Source organism: Hyla sarda, chromosome 1, assembly GCF_029499605.1.
Source record: "Hyla sarda isolate aHylSar1 chromosome 1, aHylSar1.hap1, whole genome shotgun sequence".
In the NCBI taxonomy this organism is placed as follows: domain Eukaryota; kingdom Metazoa; phylum Chordata; class Amphibia; order Anura; family Hylidae; genus Hyla; species Hyla sarda.
The window spans coordinates 49,540,560-49,559,477 of NC_079189.1; the positions used below are offsets into that span (position 1 = coordinate 49,540,560).

At 46.2% G+C, this 18,918-nt stretch overlaps 1 protein-coding gene across 1 annotated transcript in view; it reads right to left on the reverse strand.

Annotated features, from left to right (window-relative positions):
• The window catches only part of NOP14 (NOP14 nucleolar protein), a 41,051-nt gene extending 22,477 nt beyond the window's left edge, over positions 1–18,574 (reverse strand). Inside the window, exons 1-9 of the mRNA XM_056555004.1 lie at positions 18,314–18,574; positions 15,933–16,067; positions 15,187–15,328; positions 14,159–14,301; positions 13,411–13,545; positions 11,441–11,563; positions 11,159–11,287; positions 4,636–4,960; positions 779–909 (exon numbers count right to left, since the gene is read on the reverse strand). Coding sequence (XP_056410979.1) covers positions 779–909; positions 4,636–4,960; positions 11,159–11,287; positions 11,441–11,563; positions 13,411–13,545; positions 14,159–14,301; positions 15,187–15,328; positions 15,933–16,067; positions 18,314–18,505 — 1,455 coding nt within the window. The 5' untranslated portion in view covers positions 18,506–18,574. The remainder of the gene's footprint in view (positions 1–778; positions 910–4,635; positions 4,961–11,158; positions 11,288–11,440; positions 11,564–13,410; positions 13,546–14,158; positions 14,302–15,186; positions 15,329–15,932; positions 16,068–18,313) is intronic.
• Positions 18,575–18,918: the final 344 nt, after the last annotated feature.

The window sequence follows — 18,918 nt, forward strand, 5'->3', positions numbered from 1 at the left end:
TCTTTTTTTTACAAAATGCCCGGAGGGCAAAATAAAACCATAAAGAGGACTCTCCTGCTGCCGTTCCTGCGGTGTCCCAATATCTCACCCAATTCCTCTGCCGTTGTCTTCTTCCTGGTCCAGAGGCAGTGTAATGCTTTGAGCCATGGCATTGGTCGCCTAGGCTCAATGTATCACACTGCTGCTCAGCCTATTGCCAGCCGAAGCGGGACATCAGTGCGGCCAGACATTTGCTGACCAGCAGCGTGACATGCTGAGAACAGGGCCAGACCAGCAAGACAACAATGGCGGTGGTGAAACAGAGCGAGATACCTGGACACCGGGGGAGTGGAGGCAGGTGAGTCTTTTTTTCTTGCAGCCTGGGCATTTTGAAAAAAAAAAAAAAACCCTGTTAGATTTCTTCTTTAAAGACTCTGTTTACATCATGTCTGGAGTATCCCTAGATGCACACCACTGTACAGCCATACACAGCATACATCTACCACTGGACACAATGCTAACCGCCCTGAACCAGTGAGTTGCATTACTGTACCCTTTTTGTATGCTATGTTGTTTATTGTAAACTTTAATAAAACTTCTCAATTTGGAAAAAAAAAAAAAAGTTTGCAGTGGACCAGTGTAAAGAAAAGTGCAGAAACAGTGATATGTATCCATTATTTCTTGTGCACTCATGTATTTACTTAAAGATTTCACCCGACATCTACCAGTGATCCAACATGATTAACAGTTATGAAATACCCACCTATAAGATGGCTATACAATGGTTACAGTCTCTCACCTCCAGCTTTGCCTTGTTCCCTTGTGCCAGACTTGGATGATTACACTTCTGAATTCTCTCCAGGATGGTGACCTGCTGACCCGTAGGCTTCTCACCCAGAAGGGACTGCAAATCTTCATACGACTCAGGGACTAACTCACAAATACAAAGCACAGAGGTTTAGTTATTCTAAATCTTACAACAGAGAAAAAGCTTCGAGGAATATTCTTAAGCTTATACCTCACCTAGGCTAATGTATAGAATCTCACACATTTTCTACTGCCTTTGTATATGTAATGAGGCTTTAGTATCCATAATATGATCACCATACATACGAAGTAAAGGTTGTATGAACCTAAAGACGTTGGCAGGTTTGGATAGAATTTTGTATAATTAAAAAAAATAAATCTATACCCATCATTATAATTTACAATCTTATAATATACGTAAATGTTCACATTCACACTCTGCTTTCTCCTGCTGTAATAAATTAATGTGTGTTTATATAGGTTTCTATAGAAACACAGCATGCAAAGTGCCTCTGTTTGGCTTATAAAGACATATGGTGGTAAACGTGAGAGCCAGACATAGGCCAAAAAAATGAGAACAAACCTTTACTAGTTCTATGGCATACAAGAACATGACCCATGTTACATACGATAGCTATGGTGTATTCCATATTCAATAGTAGGACAGTCTCACATTTTGGGAGCACTTAATGAATAGGAGAAAGAACCACATCATTTATGAATCTGCATTCAGGTGGCCCTAAGGATTAGTATTGGTTTCCAATATTAAAAAAGAGTACCTGTCATTAAACAATATTTTCTAAACTCAGATTATATTCCCTAACTACTCCTAACACCCCTCCTGCCCTTAAAAAATTTTCTGAGCTTTAAAAAGCTGTGTATCAGACCTTTCCCCTTGCTTACATTATGTGAGCTCCCGGCAGGAGAAAGTGGGTGTTCCCCAGCAGGCGCGACATCACTGAAGACTGCAAGAGCTGTGCCAAGCACGCACTTCTTGAGTTTGGCCTCCTGCCAGGCCGGGAGGAGACCAAACTAACTGTTTGACTTGCGGCAGGGAACAGAGCCACATAGTGGCCATTTTTTCAATCACATTAAAAACATATAACTTTAACAATAAATAGCAAAGTGTCTTATAATTACATAAAGAACAATATATTAAAAAGGAGATTTTTTGTACTCACCGTAAAATCTCTCTAGTAGCCTTCATTGGGGAACACCTATACTGATGGGTATATACTCTTGCCACTAGGAGGCGCCGACACTAGAAAAAAAGTTGGCTCCTCCCTGGCAGAATTTGGCCGCCCACTGGAAGTGAAGTAATCAGTTTTGTCACCAAGCAGTAGGAGAAGCCAACAAAGAAATATGTCCGAAGGACCCAAGAAAGGAATCCCAGATAAAAAAAAAAAAAAGGAAAAGAAAATCTGTCCCCCAATGAAAGAAAGATTTTACGGTGAGTACAAAAAAAATGTCCTTTTCACGGTCGTTCTTCACCTTTTTATTAAAGGTTTTTTCAAACAGTTCAAAACAACATACAAACAATAAACCCACCCACCCCACAAAGAAACAATCCGTCTCTTCCCCTGTGCAGCACAGACCACATTAGCAGTTTACTAACTGTTTAAGGACACTTCCGTCCCTATGAGCAGTCTCCCTCACACCACACACTCAGAACTATAACAAGCGTTACCCACAGACTCTTTGACAAAACCATCCAAATAGGGCACAGAAAATGACGGGAGCACAAAACAAAAAAAAAAAAAGGGACTAACACCGCATTCACAGATCTCCAGCATGTATGCCATTCATACTACTTCCAAGACAGATCAAGGATGTACAGTCATCTAGGGGTCAGTCGACGGTGGGTCAAAGTGGTTCACCCATGGTCCCCAGATACCATCAAACTTCCTTAAAACCTTAAGCTTAAGATATATCCCCTTCTCCAAGTGCACTATCTGCGTTATTCGTTTGATAAGATCAGCTACTCCCGGAGGAGACGGTCTGATCCAGAACTGCGCTATAAGCTTCCTGGCCTGATATAACATCCGTAGTATACCCACTTCACTCAAAGAGGGTTCCTGATCGCATCCAATAAGACCGAGTAAACACACCTTGGGAGCTCTACTCAATGTCACCCCATAAACATGTAACAAATGAGCCTCCAACTCGTCACCCCTGGGGCAAGTAGAATCAGTCCTCACACCAATGTTATGTAAAAACAGTGGGGTTTTATACACCCTATGCAAAAAAAACAACTGTGATAGTCGATTAGACTCTGACAAAGACGGAGTAAGGGAGAGCACTATAGACCACTCCTCATGACTCAACCCACCAAGGTCTCTTTCCCACTTAGCGCGGACAGTCAAGGGGAAACGCCCATGATAGAAGCTTAATAACTCGCCGTAAAGGCAAGAAATAATACCCGCAGACTCCCGTAACCACGGATTCTAGGACCCTGTTAGACTGTACCTCCATCAGCCGTATCTGATTTTGAGTTTCATATACATGACGGAGCTGCAGGTATCTGTAAAATGAGGAGCGCAGTAAAGCAAACTCCTCCTGCAAGTCCTCAAAAGATCTAACTACCCCCTGTACAACTAGCTGCCCCAGTTCACACAATCCCCTCTTCTCCCAATAACCAGCATCCGCAAAGGAGTAAAAAACCTGCAAGCCCGGGTTACGCCACAGCGGTGTATATGATACAAAATTCGTAAGACCTAATAACTTACGCGTATGGCCACAGAGCTTACAGAGGAGCTGGGTAGTGGGAGAAGAATCCGGAGGTCTGGTCAGGGCTCCAATTTCAAGAATATGTAGTGGTACTCTGCCTCCATGTTTAGCCATAAATAAACGACCCGTAGGACCTAATAAAGAAGTCTTCGCCCACCCTCTTAATTGATATAGTTGCGAGGCAATATAGTACAGCCAGGGATTAGGTAACGCCAGCCCACCCGAAGATTTTCCCCTTTGTAATGTTTCAAGTTTGATCCTAGCAGTCCCTCCCCCCCACACCAACTGCCTGAAAGCCGCTGTATCCTATGAAAGTAAGTCATCACTATCCACACCGGAGAATTCTGTAGCACATATAGCAACTGCGGCATAAGGACCATTTTTGTTAGATTAGTCCGGCCAACCACCGAAATCGGCAATTTACACCAGACAGCCACCTTTTGAGAACTCTTGTCCAGCAGGGGTGTCAGGTTCTGGGGTATAAAATCATGCAAAAATGGTGTGATGGTAATACCCAAGTATTTAAATTCCTTAACCACCTGTATATCAGAGAGGGCTATCTGAGGGACACCAGGCAGAGCATCCAAGGGCATCAGAACAGATTTGTCCCAATTAATAAGAAGGCCAGAGTAGGTACCGAACTCCGAAATAATAGACATAACAGGGGCCAGGGACCTAGCAGTATCACCCAGAAACAGTAACCTGTCATCTGCATAGAGTGCCACTCTCTCATCAATGTATCCGTAGCGGAATCCAATCAAGTCGGTTGAAGCTCATCACATTGCTTTCAACGCTCTGCCCCTTACAGCAAAAGCAGCGACTCTTCTATGACAACGCTGGCCTTGCACTGCATGCTTTTGGTTGTAGGTTCTCCTAACCCCCAGTACACTTTGGGGTAAGAGACAGAACACTGAAAACAGTCTATCCCCATGTAATGCTGCCCCCTTAGCAGGTTCCCTGTGGACATTGGCACACCCCTTGTGAATATTTTTGCAATTTGCATGAGGTGGCGCAGAAATGGGAAAGGTTTAAGTACTCTGAGCAGATCTATGGCTGCTGGTCACTATCCTAGACCATAAACATGTAATCCTAACTATACAAACCTCTGTATTACAAACTCACCATCAAATGTGAATGGAAGCTGAGCGCTGGCCTCCTTGGCAGTCTTCTCTTTGATCTTTTTGTCTTTTGTTGTTATTTTAACTTGTACTTCTTCATCTTCCTCACTGTCTCCATTAGAGTCCAGGTCTGAGTGGTTATCAGATGCATTACTTTCCTCTTCTTCCTCATCACTTCCTTCATCATCCTCATCTTCTTCACCTTCGTCATCGTCCGCATCGTTTTCTTCATCTGCACCATCACTGTCCTCATTGACCACAGCATCATTACTATCTTTTCCAGTCTTTAACTCATTATCTTCTGAGTCAGGAAGGTTTATTTTTCCGTCCTATTGAGGATAGAAATTACAGATATAAAGCAAATTCTCTTAAACTAAAAGAGAGAGAGAAAGAGTGAGAAGAGAGGAGAGAAAAAGAGGGAGAGAGAGAAAGAGACAAAGAGAGAAACAGAAAAAAAAAGATGTTGAGCTGTAATACAGTTTACAGTTACAATTAATTTGTATCGCCTATATATAGTATCAACATACTGCAGCACTGTACACAGTTTAACTCACGTGACTAGTGACAATGAATATTCAAATTGAGCCAGCAGGCCCGCCTCCAGCACGCAATTCACAGATTGAAAGAAGGAAGCGGATCTTTGGAAGGACACAGCTCCGGAAAGAAGGTACGTATAGGAGTCAGTGATCCCTCATCGTTCTCCTGTTCACCCACACTATAACTCAGTGTATTGGGTTTCGTGTGGGTGAACAGGATGACCATTTTTCTTTAAAGAAGAAAATGTTGTTTGTAAAATTTAGTTTTTATCAGCCTTTGCCACATTGATGCTTCTTCAATTTCTGGTACTAAATATGTGTATGAATTCAAGTGGCTCTAACCAATGGGACCCCCTGTGATGTTAAGAACATGACTTCAGAAGCTCCATCTGAATGCAGTGGCACTGTGAATACTTGACCCTCACTCTCTTCACGGTCTACGAAAGTGCTGTATTTTGCTATTGTCGGCATTCCCACAGACAATAAGTATGTGCACTGCTGCGCCATTCAGATGCACTGATATGTGCACTGCTGCGGCTTCAGTTCTTTTCTTGAGATCATAGGAAGTCTAAGTGAACAGACTGCCAGCAATCAGATATTTATTCCTTATCCTAAGAATAAGGGATAGCTGTGCAGAGAATACCTAAAAAGGGACACAGCCCTAAATCAGCACTGCAGCCAGGATTGTCAGGATTGTTCGGGTTCCCCCGTGTCTAACCCCCTTGATTATTATCTGACAACATATCACACTATACGATGGGAATAAGTAGATTTTTTATGCTTTCCATAAAATCTCTCTCTCGGAAGATCCATTGGGGGGACACAGAAACCGTGGTTTTATGCTCTGTCACTAGGCATACAAAGATAAGTTGGCCCCTCCAGGCAGGATATGCCCCGCCTACTGACCCTGAGCTAATCAGTTTAGTCCCAAAGCAGTAGGAGGAAACCGACAGAGAAAGAAACCAGCAGGTGTCCGAAGGAACCAGGTAAGAAAAGGAACCGAACCTCAGACACAAACCATGGGTGGGTGCTGTGTCCCCCAATGGATCCTCAGAGAAAGAGATTTTACGGTAAGCATTAAAAAAAAATCTACTTTTCTCGGTCGGTACCATTGGGGGACACAGAAACTGTGGGACGTACCAAAGCAGTCCCCGGGGTGGGAAAAAAACCCAACACAGAATCAGGCAGAGGACTGAGCCACTGCTGCCTGAAAAGCGTACACTTGGTAAAATTTTGTGAAAGTGTGCAAAGACGACCAGGTAGCGCCTTACAGACTTGCTGGGCTGAAGACGCCACATCTCACCGCACTAGGTGAGAGTGTCCGGACACTTCCGGCACCCAGCGGAGAGCGAGGACGCGTCTAAGCACTCTGCTTACAACTAACCGTGGAGATCACGGAGGCAGATTGCCCCAGACCACAACTTCATACCACGTGTAACTGCTAGGGAAAGCCTATGTTATTTCTCCCTACAGGTTTTTAAGCTGTATAAGCTCTGAATGAGCAAATACCGTAGGGATAGAAGATACATTCTTTCTTACAGGCACCCAGGTCAATTTATGTGGTATTATTATCTATCATGATAGCGGTCTGATTATTGAGCTATAATTTTCTTTTAGCTGTGATTATGGAGCTAGAAGGGATGTGATAATCCTCTAGCCAACTATTAACTTGATCACTTTCTATACCTCCTGAGGACACCTGCTCAGTACTAGCAGGTAGAAACGCGTTGTGGTTTAAAACTATTATCACCTTGTGGTGTGCATGTGCCGCCTAGGGTGATTGGTTGCACTGGACTGGCTGGGCCCTGCAGAGGCCAGTGTAGACCAATGATACTAGTGATCTAACAAATATCATTTATACATCACTAAACACTATTATATCCTTTTTTATTAGTATTTTGATAAATTAAAAGCTACGTTTTATATGCACATCCCTGGCACTAAGTAACTGCCCTTTATACTTGCTGGGCTGAAGCCCTATTGCGGAAAGCCCAAGAAGCCCCAATAGAACGCGTGGAATGCGCAGTCACCCGGAAGGTTGGGACCTTCCCTTTGCGATGGTACGATTCCGAAATGGCAGCACGGATCCACCTCAAAATGGTTGCCTTGGAAGCTGGAAGACCCTTGCGACTACCCTCCGGAATCACGAAGTCACCCCCCCCCAAAAAAAGGAGGTGACCAAAAGATATACCCGGACAACAACCATGTAGAGAACGCTCCTTAGCATTGGAAGGAGCCGGACAAAATGAAGGAAGAACAATCTCTTTGTTCACGTGAAAGGGGGAAACCCCCTTGGGCAAGAAGGAGGGAGGTGGCCGAAAAACCACCTTGTCCTGATGAAGGATCAAAAGAGGGGAGTGACAAGAAAGAGATGCCAACTCAGAGACCCTGCTAATGGAAGTGATAGCGATGAGAAAAGCGACCTACCACAAAAGGATGCGAAGAGAGGCGTCCCGAAGAGGTTCGAAGGGAGCCTCCCTCAAAGCACCAAGCTGAGGTCCCAAGGAGGAGTGGGAGACCTGAAAGGCAGTGCCGCATGGGCTAGGCCCTGCAAAAAGGTGCAGCCATGAGGATTAGAAGCTGCCATTGAAACAGAATAGGAAGAGCCGACACCTGACCCTTAAGAGAGCTTAGGGTCAAATGCTAATCCAAACCGGATTGCAGAACAGCAAGAAGGCGCAGAAAGGATAACAAGACCGGGGAAACTGATTTTGCCTCGCACCACTCGAAATAAGCCTTCCAAGTGTGGTGGTAAATCCTGCGGAGGAAGGCTTCTGTGCTCGAAGCATGGTGCGAATCACCCCAGATGAAAACCCCAGAGCTCTCAAAACCGCGGTTTCAACCACCACGCCGACAAATGCAGCGACAGTAAACTGGGGTGGCAAAGAGGACCCTGGGAGAGCAGATCGGGCAGGAGCGGAAGAAGCAGCAGAAAGTCGTCGACCAGCCGAATCCCGTCGGCCAGTCAGGAGCCACCAGAATGGCGGGAACGCCCTCTGCCTTACGTTTCCGCAGAACCCTGGGCAGGAGAGGGAGAAGCGGAAAGAGGTAAGGAAGACGGAAGGCTGACCACGGAATGAATGGAGCGTCCATCGCCAGAGGGGGAACCTGCCTGTTGTGGCGAGACACAAAGAGATCCACGCACGGGTTCCCCCAGAGATCGCAGATCTGCGCAAACGCCTCCAGATGGAGGGCGGAAACTAGAGCTTCGGCCGAGATCAGAATCCTGGAGACCTCCTCCACCGCCGAGCGACTGTGCGTGCCGCCCTGGCGATTGATGTATGCCACAGCTGTGGCGTTGTCCGACTGAACACGGACCGGCCGATCCCGAAGGAGGATCTCCCAGTGGAGGAGGCAAAGAAAGATGGCCCGGAGCTTCAGAAGATCAGGAGACCAGCGATCCTGGACATCAAATCCCCAAACACACACCCCCATCCCTGGAGACTCGCATTGGTCGTGACGACCTGCCAGTGGAGGATAAGGAAGGACCTCCCCTGAAGAAGGAGGGGAGAATGGAGCCACCACAGAAGGGACCGCCAAACAGCCAGGGGGCAAAAGAATCCGCCGATCCAGGGATAACACTGATTTGTCCCACCTGGCCAAAATGGGCGATAACGAAACTGGGCGAAGGGAACCGCCTCCATGGCAGCTACCATCCTGCCCAGTACCTCCATGCAGAAACAAATCAGAAACAGAGAGGGGCGCCGGAGACAACAGACGCATCGGGCTGCTGCAGTGTCAAATACTAGACCCAGAAATATCAGACTGGGAGGGGGACAGGTGAGACTTCTTTCAGTTCATCAACCAACCGAAGGTGGACAGAGTCTGTAGCGTTAGATGAAGGCTCTCCAGGTTTTGGGACCGGGACGGGGCTTTGATCAAAAGGTCGTACAGGTAGGGGAGAACCAAGATCCCCCGGCCCCAAAGGATGGCAATCACCACCGCCATGACCTTGGTGAAAACCCTGGGAGCTGTAGCTAAACCAAAAAGGAAGAGCCACAAATTGAAAATGACCCGCAGGAACAGTGAAACTAAGGAAACGCTGATGGGCTAGGAAAATAGGGCTAGGAAAATAGGGGGCTAGGAAACTCCCCCTGGTCCATGGAAGCCACAACGGAGCGGAGGGACTCCATTCAAAAGTGACAGAGCCGCAAATGGCGGTTGAGTAACTTGAGTTCCAGAATGGGACGGAACGATGAAGAGGTTCAAGTAGAACCCTGAAAAACGTTCCCCTGGCAGAACTGGATCAGAAAGGACTTCAAGCAACCTGAAAGGCCGCTGCCAAAGTAGGGGATCAAGGACGGCGGGATCGTAAGAAACGATCCTCGGGGACGGAAGCGAATTCTATCCGATAACAGTCTGAAATGACGTCCCGTACCCAAGAGTCCTGAACCTGAACCAGCCAAACGTCCCAGAAAAGGGACAGACGACCTCCCACCCGAGAAAAAGACAGGGGTGGGGGCACCCCTTCAGGAAGAGGAAGGCTTACGGGCACCAGATTTGGCCGAGAAAACACCAGAGCAGTTGTCCGACTTCCAGGAAGGACGTGCCTTGAAGGAAGGGGCTTTCAGAGATTGGGAGTTCGCCTGTTTGGGGGGGGGGGGGGGGGGGGGGGGGCGACCCGATGCAAAGGACCGAAAGGAAGTCGCCTTTCAGCAAAGATAGGAGCGATGAAGCTTGTTCTGCGGGGGCTGAGAACTCTTTCCCCCTGTAGCTTCAGAAATAATTTCATCTAGGCGTTTCCCAAAGAGCCGGGAACCAGAGAAGGGTAACTCAGATTTCTTCGAAGCAGCGTCAGCATCCCATGCCTTCAGCCACATGGAGCGGCGAATGACAGCCATATTACCTGAAGCAATCTCACCAAGTTCTGTGTCCCACCGCAGGAGCTGAAAAGCAGGCTGTAACAGAAAGCAGGCTGTAGGTGACCTGAGGCTGGAGATGAGGAGACCAGGAGCAGCTGCAATGATATGGCCCATGGAGCAGGAGAGAAGAGAGGAGGAGCTAGCAGTCCGTGCTGGAGACTGCCTCTGCACCAGGACGGACTCTCATTGGTGAAAAATTACCCCCAAGCGTACACCCCAAGCTGATAGGTAAAGAAGTGACCCCTGGTGCGCGCGCAAAACATTCATTGGCTGGCCACCGAAGTGGACGGGAGCTCCACTGCGGTTTATACTATTAATCGTTCCCCACTGCAGGAGCTGCAGCTGGCATCTGAAAGCATTGCGCTGTAAGTAACCAGTGCAGGGGAGGAAACTGCCCGGCAATCCCCGGAGCCCTGGCAATGTGGAAAATGAGACCCCCATACCCACTGAATATAGAGAAAAGGAGAGAAAAAAGGAGAGGTAGCACCAGGCTCCTGAACCCCCACCTGAAAACAAGAAAATAAAAAGGAAAAAAGAATCTAACACAGGCCCTAGATAGAAAAAAAGAAGACCAGGTTTGCAAAGCTCCAGACCTGTGTCTGCCTCCTATTGACACTAAGCTAAAACTGATTAGCTCAGGGTCAGTAGGCGGGGTATATCCTGCCAGGAGGGGCCGACTTTTCTTTGTATGCCTATTGTCAGCGCTCTCTAGTGGCAAGAGCATATACCCACGGTTTCTGGGTCCCCCAATGGTGCTGACCGAGAAAACCCTTTAAACAGGGATTTCAGGCTTTGGAGAAAATAAGGGCTCAGCCTGCCATAAAAAAAATAAAATTTAAATAAAAGTTGTTTTCAAGAGCGAGAAAACCCCTTTGGGGTATGTTTACATGGCTGAAAATTTCAAGGCAGACATTCTGCAGGCAGAAAATGCTGGCGCTAGGACCTAGCGCCAAGCGGAATTTTTCTTCCATATTCCGTTCGGAAACTCTTTCATTCAGAAGCAAGTTTTAGAGACTGGCTGTAGTTTTCTGATCTACTATAATACATGCGTGTTTTTCCTCATCACTATGAAACCAGGTAATGGATATTATATATAAAATAAACCGTTCACTTTACAACTCAATTATACCTTATAGGAAAGCATTAGTCGATCGTCCTTGTCCAGTATAAACCCATCCATCAGATCATCTGCAGATATGTGCTTGGGCTTCTTTTTAGTTTTTTCATCCTCTCCTCGCATGCGGCGGAGACGTTCAGCCTGTAACATGGGCACAGGGGAAAACAAATGAGCTCCAACCAGAGACAACAACCACTTGCAATGAAACAAAAATAATTCACTAATCAGACTTTGATGAATGCTTTAGCTAAACAATAAGAATGGAGAGAAAAAAGCCAAGAGATTCCGTAATACCTCTAGTTTCTGAAGTCTCTCCTTTTCTTCTTTAGCAATCTCCTCTTCAGACTTCATTTTGTCGGAGGGCTTAGCTTTCATGTCAAAGACAAGTTGACGGACCGTCATGTCATAATCATCAGGCTAGGAATAAGAATTAAACATGATAAAGCATGTGTGTAATATATACATGACAGATACCATGAGCTTGGAATTTATTAAAGAGATATTCTTATGTCATAAATAGAGATGAGCGAACTTAAAATACATTTGATTCGTCACAAACTTCTCGGCTCGACAGTTGATGTTTAGCTAGGATGCCAATGCTACAGCCCCTTCAAACTCAGTACTGATGAGTAATGGTATATGCTAAGGAGGGCATAATTATGTTTTATTAACAAAACTGAGTCAATAGTAATAAGGATATGATTATCTTTGCAATTAATATGGTTTTATTGCTCCAATGCAACCAAGATAAGAGAATTGAGAAACTTAAATAGACTTTTTAAAATCTCAAAGTTTTCTGTGTTTACAGTTCCTATGCAGACCCGATGACTTTTCAGGAAAACAGATTAGAAACAAATCTTGAGTTATCTCATCTTGCAGTCATATACCGTATATACTCGAGTATAAGCCGAGTTTTTCAGCACGATTTTTCGTGCTGAAAACGCCCACCTCGGCTTATTAGCGAGTGAACTCTCCGCCTGTCAATCACTTCTCAGTGGTCTTCAACCTGCGGACCTCCAGAGGTTGCAAAACTACAACTCCCAGCCGTTGGCTGTCCGGGCATGCTGGGAGTTGTAGTTTTGAAACCTCTGGAGATCCGCAAGTTGATGACCACTGCAGCTTTCGTCATCATCCAAACAAACAGCCACTTTAGTTTTCTACTCACCTCCCCTCGGTGGGAAGGAAGGGTGAGCTGGTCCAGGCCATCTATGCTGCAGGGAGCGTCCGGTGGGGAGGGTTAGTAGTTCCGGGCTGTCCATTTTCCCCCTTGGGGCCCCACTTCTCCGCGCTGGCCCTGGACTAATGACGTTGCCTTGATGATGACGCACAGGAACGCGCATAAACGTCGTCATCAACGAAACGTCACTAGTCCAGGGGCCGGGCCCGGAGCGGAGAAGAGGCCCCCCCCCCCGGTGAAAATGGACAGCCCGGAACGACTAACCCTCCCCACCAGACGGTCCCTGCAGCATAGATGGCCCGGACCAGCTCACTCTTCCTTCCCACCGAGGGAGGGAAGTAGAAATCTAAAGGGGGTGTCTGGATGATGACGAAGGCCGCAGTGGTCTTCAACCTGCGGACCTCCAGAGGTTTCAAAACTACAACTCCCAGCATGTCCGGACAGCCATAGTTTTGCAACATCTGGAGGTCCGCAGGTTGAAGACCACTGATGAAGGGATTGACAGGCGTTGATGATGAAGGGGGGGGGGATGATGACGGGGGTCTGGATGATGACATGGGGGGATGATGTATTTCCCACCCTAGGCTTATAGTCGAGTCAACAACTTTTCCTGGGTTTTTGGGGTGAAATTAGGGGCCTCTGCTTATATTCGGGTCGGCTTATACTCGAGTATATACGGCTCGAGTATATACGGCTCGATTATATACGGTATATATAGTCCCTCCTGCAGTATGATCCCAATATACTGTATGCTAACAGTGATCTCAAGGTTGCATTGCTCTTAAATTTAGGCAGCCACTTCTTCCTGTCCCTCTCACCAGTCTTCTCTTTCTTCCTCCTGCTACTGTGATGATTATTCTAGGGGGGGGGGGGGGGCTAACCACAGAATATTATAGTCCAGCCCCTAATACATCTAGGAAGAAACCTGAAGAAAGATTGAAGCTCCTGGTCCTAACTTATTTAAAGATAAACCATTAGCTTAAGGCACAACTAGAATCTGCTCATATCTTTTGGCCCTAACATTATATAGAGCAGAAGAAAAGACCTCAAGCGAATAATTTCTTGATAAACTTTGTAGAAGTCTTACCTTTGGCTTCTCAGGCTCTTCCTTCCTTTCGGATTTAGGAGCCTTGTGAGATAACAATCCCTGTATCGCCTTCCAGTCATTGTCCAGTTTTTCTGTCAGCTCCATCGCTTTCTCTCTTTGGCTCTGTCGTTCTCTCTTTAAAAAAAAAAAAAAACGTAAGTGGTAAATGATTATTCTACTTATTGTACTAATAATGAAGTAAATAGGATTATTGTCTAGATCACCTTGATGTACTTATTGAAGTACAGTTACCCAGTTTGTCTCTGCATAAAATATTTAAGCACTTAAGTGATTATGTTTTTTCCATTATGTATTTATCCCATTCCTATGTAGAGAAAGAGCAATGCATTAGTCCATAGCAACCAGATTGCTTTTTTCTTTTTTCACAGGCCTCTTTAAAAATGAAAGAAGCAATCTGGTTGCTACGGGCACAGGTTTTTATAAATCTCCCCCAAAGTCACCTAGGCTTCATACAAATGCATTTCCATGCCATCTCCTTTTTGTGTATCCCTTCCCCTGGGGAAATCTACATGATGTTTTACAGCAATGAGTTTGTATGGGTTTTGTCCTACACTGCAAATTCATAGTGATAGGTTAATATAAAATTTTAATTTTGAGCCCTCGAGGACAGGGACTGGTATAGTGATGACAATATCTGTACGGATCTCAAGTATGGACTTATCTTCATGACATCTCCGAGCTCTAACAGAGTGTATGCGACAACCCCTTTATCAACACAATCACCTACCTTCTCTATCTTAGATTTAGCAATCAGCTCCTCGATAAGCTCTTTCCGTGATTTTGGCTTTTCAGGTTCCTCCTCTTTTTGTTCAGAAGCTGCTTTTTTTTTCAGTAATCCACCGCCCCCAAAATGTGCAGCCGTTAATTCAGCTAGAAAACAACAGCAGTGTGATGAAGCTAAATATTCATTTTGGGGGTTCATTTAGGTAAATGCAGATGAAATGTGTGCCTACATGTAATGTCTGATTATTATCTGTAAATGTACGCTGAGAATTGTAAAGTTCTGAGGAAAAAAGAGGCCGGGGTACCTTACGGAAGAAAGTCAACCCAATAAACTACATCACAATGATGGTGTCAACAGAACCTAAAAGCTGACATTCAGCTTTAACAGCTGGGAACTTAAATTTAAATTGGGTCTGTAACACCATCAGAACTCTGTGTTGCTATGGCAGGGGAAACAATGGGGTGTCATGGCAGCCAGGGGCCTAACAAAGATTCCTATGCTTAACATGTATAATATGACTAATATAGTGTTTCCTAACCAGTGTGACTTCAGCTGTTGCAAAACTACAACTCTCAGCATGCCCTTAACACTGCTGTATAGTGTATTAAATCCATACAGTGTGTGTCTGTAGGATAATAGGAAATTATGTCATCAGGGGAGAAAACATGATTGATCTCTACTGTCTGTCAATGTGTTTCCCAACCAGTGTGCCTCTAGCTGTTTCAAAACTTCAACTTACATGGCTGTAAGGGCACGTTGGAAGTTATAGATGTACAACAGCTGGAGGCATCCTGGTTGGGAAACCCTGAACTAATGAGATGCTGTTCAGTAAAAAGTGACAATATTACTGAAGCAGCCTGGTTGTGTTCACACATAGTATTTGGTACAGTATTGGGTCACTAAGAGAAAAACTGCACCTCTTTCTGTGTTTAGGACCACTCCTGCTTTTAGCTAAACATACTGACCAAAATACCGGCTTCAAAAGCCCCATGAAGGATTATGGGGATTAACACAAAAAATAAAAATCACACCTGACAAAGCTCCACGTTCTTCTGTATCACTTTCGCTGTCTACGCCGTCATTCAACTGTTCGAGAGCAGCCAGAGACTGCCCAAAGTGAGTGAGTTCTTCCTCCTCATTCAGATTATACACAGTCTTCTTAACAGAATGTCTCTGGAGAATGAAAAAAAAAATTAATTAAACACTACAAACTAGGGCAGAGATGTTCTTTTTGTAGCAGATTTTTGAATCCCAAAGACAAGTCCAGCTATGCTACACCTACAGACAACTAGCCAAGACTTAAAGGGGTAGTCCAGTGGTGAAAAACGTATTCCCCATTCTAAGGATAGGGGATAAGTTTCAGATTGCGGGCGGTCCGACCGCTGAGGCCCCTCTACGATCTCTCTGTACGGATCCCCGGCTTGCTGGCCAGATAGCGCGTGTTGACCACTGCACAAAGCGGCGGCTGACACGCCCCCTCAATACAATTCTATGGCAGAGTCGGAGATTGCTGAAGGCAGCGCTCCGGCTCTGCCATAGATTTGTATCGAGGGGGCGTGTCAGCCGCCGCTTCGTGCAGGGGTCAACACGCCCCCTTCCCGAGGGCTGTGGGGGCCCCAGCGGTCAGGCCCCAGCGGTCGGACCCCCCTGCGATCTGAAACTTATCTCCTATCCTTAGGATAGGGGATAAGTTTTTCACCACTTGATATCTCCTTTAATATACTGTAGATCAGAAATGTGACCGTGATGAGATCATGCACTGGCAACAACTCCTTACCTGTCGCTCCAAGGCAAATCTCTTCATCATCTTCTCCTCAGGAGTCAATTTGGTGTCATATTCTCCAAACCGCTTGTCCCTGAACATACTGGACTTTCCTCTTTGCTTGTATTCGGTAAGAAGAGTATCCTTACGCTGTAAAGAAAAATAAAAAAAGTTAAGAACCCAGAATCTATCAGGCTGTTTCCTACAGCAACACGATTGGTCACCTTAGTGTTTCAAAAGGACTTTCCTTTATGAGTGTTTTCTCTCCCATTTTGCTCATTAAAGGGGTACTCCGCTGCTAGATATGTTATCCCCTATCCAAGGGATAGAGGATAACATGTCTGATCATGGGGGTCCAGCTGCTGGGGACCCCGGCAATTTCTGCCGCGGAACACCAGTCATCTGGTGCATGTAGCAAATTCCGCTCCGTGATGGATGACTGGCCAACAAAGCTGCCACACACCCTCCATTCATGTCTATGGGAGGAGGCGTGACGGCTGTGTACTAGCCATCATTCCCACTCCCATAGACATAAATGGAGGGGGCGTGGCGTGACAGCACGATCACAGAAGCCTCAGGTTTCCGTGATCGTAGTGCTGGCCGGGAGATCGCGGTGGTCCCTGTGACCGGATCCCCCGTGATCAGACATGTTTTCCCCTATCCATTGGATAGGGGAAAACATGTCTAGGGGCGGAGTACGTCTTTAACACTTTCTTAACCCATGACACTTTCTAATCCATCATGGTGCTGATAAGGGTGTATGGAACGAGATCCTGACGCAATCCCGCTGCAAACTGGGTGACCCTAAGCTGGGTCCAGTAGTTGGGGTTTCACCACTAATAGCAGCAGTGCAGTGATCACCGCTGGTAGCCATTTATCAATTTAGATCCCAATGCCAAAGTTGACAGCAGCATTTAAATGCAGGTTACAGCCATCTTGGTGGGGCAGTGGTTTGGATCCCGAACGTTAGCCGAAGCGCTAACCTGAGCCTCCTTCACTGCTGGGACTCTTCTGATAGGCAGTGTGTCAAGGATTGGTCAAGCCCATTTCCCAGTGACATATCATGAAAAGAAAGAAAAAAAAGGATACTTTTTGGTGTACACAAGAGCGTGGTTGACTGCATATTTGCATTCATCAAAATTAAACTGTATGTAAAGATAACAGTGAAAGACAAAAATGCAATGTGAACCCAGCCTTATTGTCAAAAGGGTGTTCTTGCACTGGAAGGGTTAACAGCTCCCCCCACCCCCAGACAGAATCAATAGTAACCTTTAGGGTATGTTCACATGTGCAGATTTTGCTGCAGATCTGCTGCCCAATAACTACTATGGGTAGCAAAATCTGCAGCAGCAGAATATATTCTGGTGTGAACATACCCTTAGGGTGTATTCTCTCACACACACAGGATATGCTGCAGAAATGAAGTTGTGAAATCTGCAATTGTGGGTCCAGTGTGTGTGTGAATATACCCTTACAGCGAGCATACCAATCACTGCCTATCTGGGATAGTGGTGTCAACTTAACTCTATACATATCCCGGTGTCAAGGGGGGCGCTGTATGGAGGAACATGTTAAAAGGACTATGGTTCTATATTTCAAGACACTAGTGAAGACCCTCATCCATCAGATTTAAACAAGAAGGCGTATATTCTTAAAGGGGTACTCTGTCTTTCGGATAGGGGATAAGATGTCTGATCGCAGGGGTCCCGCCACTTGTGACCCCCTGCGATCTCCAGAGTGACACCCCGTAATCTGTGCAGACAGCAAACTCCACTCCGTGCCGAATGACTAGAGACTACATCCGCCACTCCCCCTCCATTCAGGTCTATGGGAGGAAACTGCGCTAGTACGTAGCCATCACGCCCCCTCCCATAGACATGAATGGAGGGGGTGTGGCATGGTGTCACGAACAAAGAAGCTCCAAGCTTTCATGTTCCGGAAGCTGCTGCTGCCAACCCGAAGATCGCGGGGGTCCCTTGGACAAGGAAGATGTTTTCTCGCCGGAGTACCCCTTTAATAGTGGATATAGCCCTTTAAGCTCTGGCAATCGCCCCTAGATGTTTTTAGATTTTGCTGAAACTTCTCACTGTTGAACAACTAGAACAGTGTTTTCCAACCAGTGTGCCTCCAGCTGTTGCAAAACTACAGCTCCCACCATGCCCAGACAGCCAAAGACTGTCCGGGCATGCTGGGAGTTGTAGTTTTGCAACAACTAGATGCATATCAGCTGGGAAACACTGAACTAGAATCAATCAAGATCAGCATACAGCAGTATTCCTCCACCTGGGTCTCTCCTGCTGATGCAAGACTACAAATCCCAGCATGCAAGGAGAGGTTTTAGCTGCCTGTACATGCTGGGAGTTGTAGTTTAGTGAACACATGTAGCAGTCATTCACCTTCTTGATAGCCTTGGACTTGGACACCCCGGGCAGCCCCACATCATGTTTGGTCTTCCTGCCCAGCACGGTGAACTTCTGCTTATTGATCTTCACTTCGAAGGGGTTATTCCGGACTTCGCTGCGGGCTTTACTGACTCGCCCTCCGGTCCCTGCCGGCGCCTTTTTCCCTTTCATTACGTTTTTCCCCATAGCTGCGGTGACAGCCCAGAGAATCCTGTACACACGTGCACGATCGCAAAACCGGAAGTGTTGCTAGACCCAGTGCGTCGCGCATTGCTGACGTCACGTGTACTTCCGGATCACAGACGTGCGGCGTCACGTGACGCGCATTGATTTGCTGGCTGCGTTTTTTTTTTTTTTTTTTTTTTTTTTTTAAACCGGCGCGTTACTGCACGTGTGAACAAAGCCAATGCAACCCTCCCCCCCCATCTACATTATTTGGATTAGAAAAACATACCTGCTGTCCTGCAAAAACAGCGCCACACCTGTTCTCAAATGTTGTGCTATTACAACGTGGCTTCATTTCACTTTAATGGGACTGGCTGCAATACTTCACACTACCTGAGTACAAGAGTGGCACTGTTTCAGAAAAAAAAAAAACT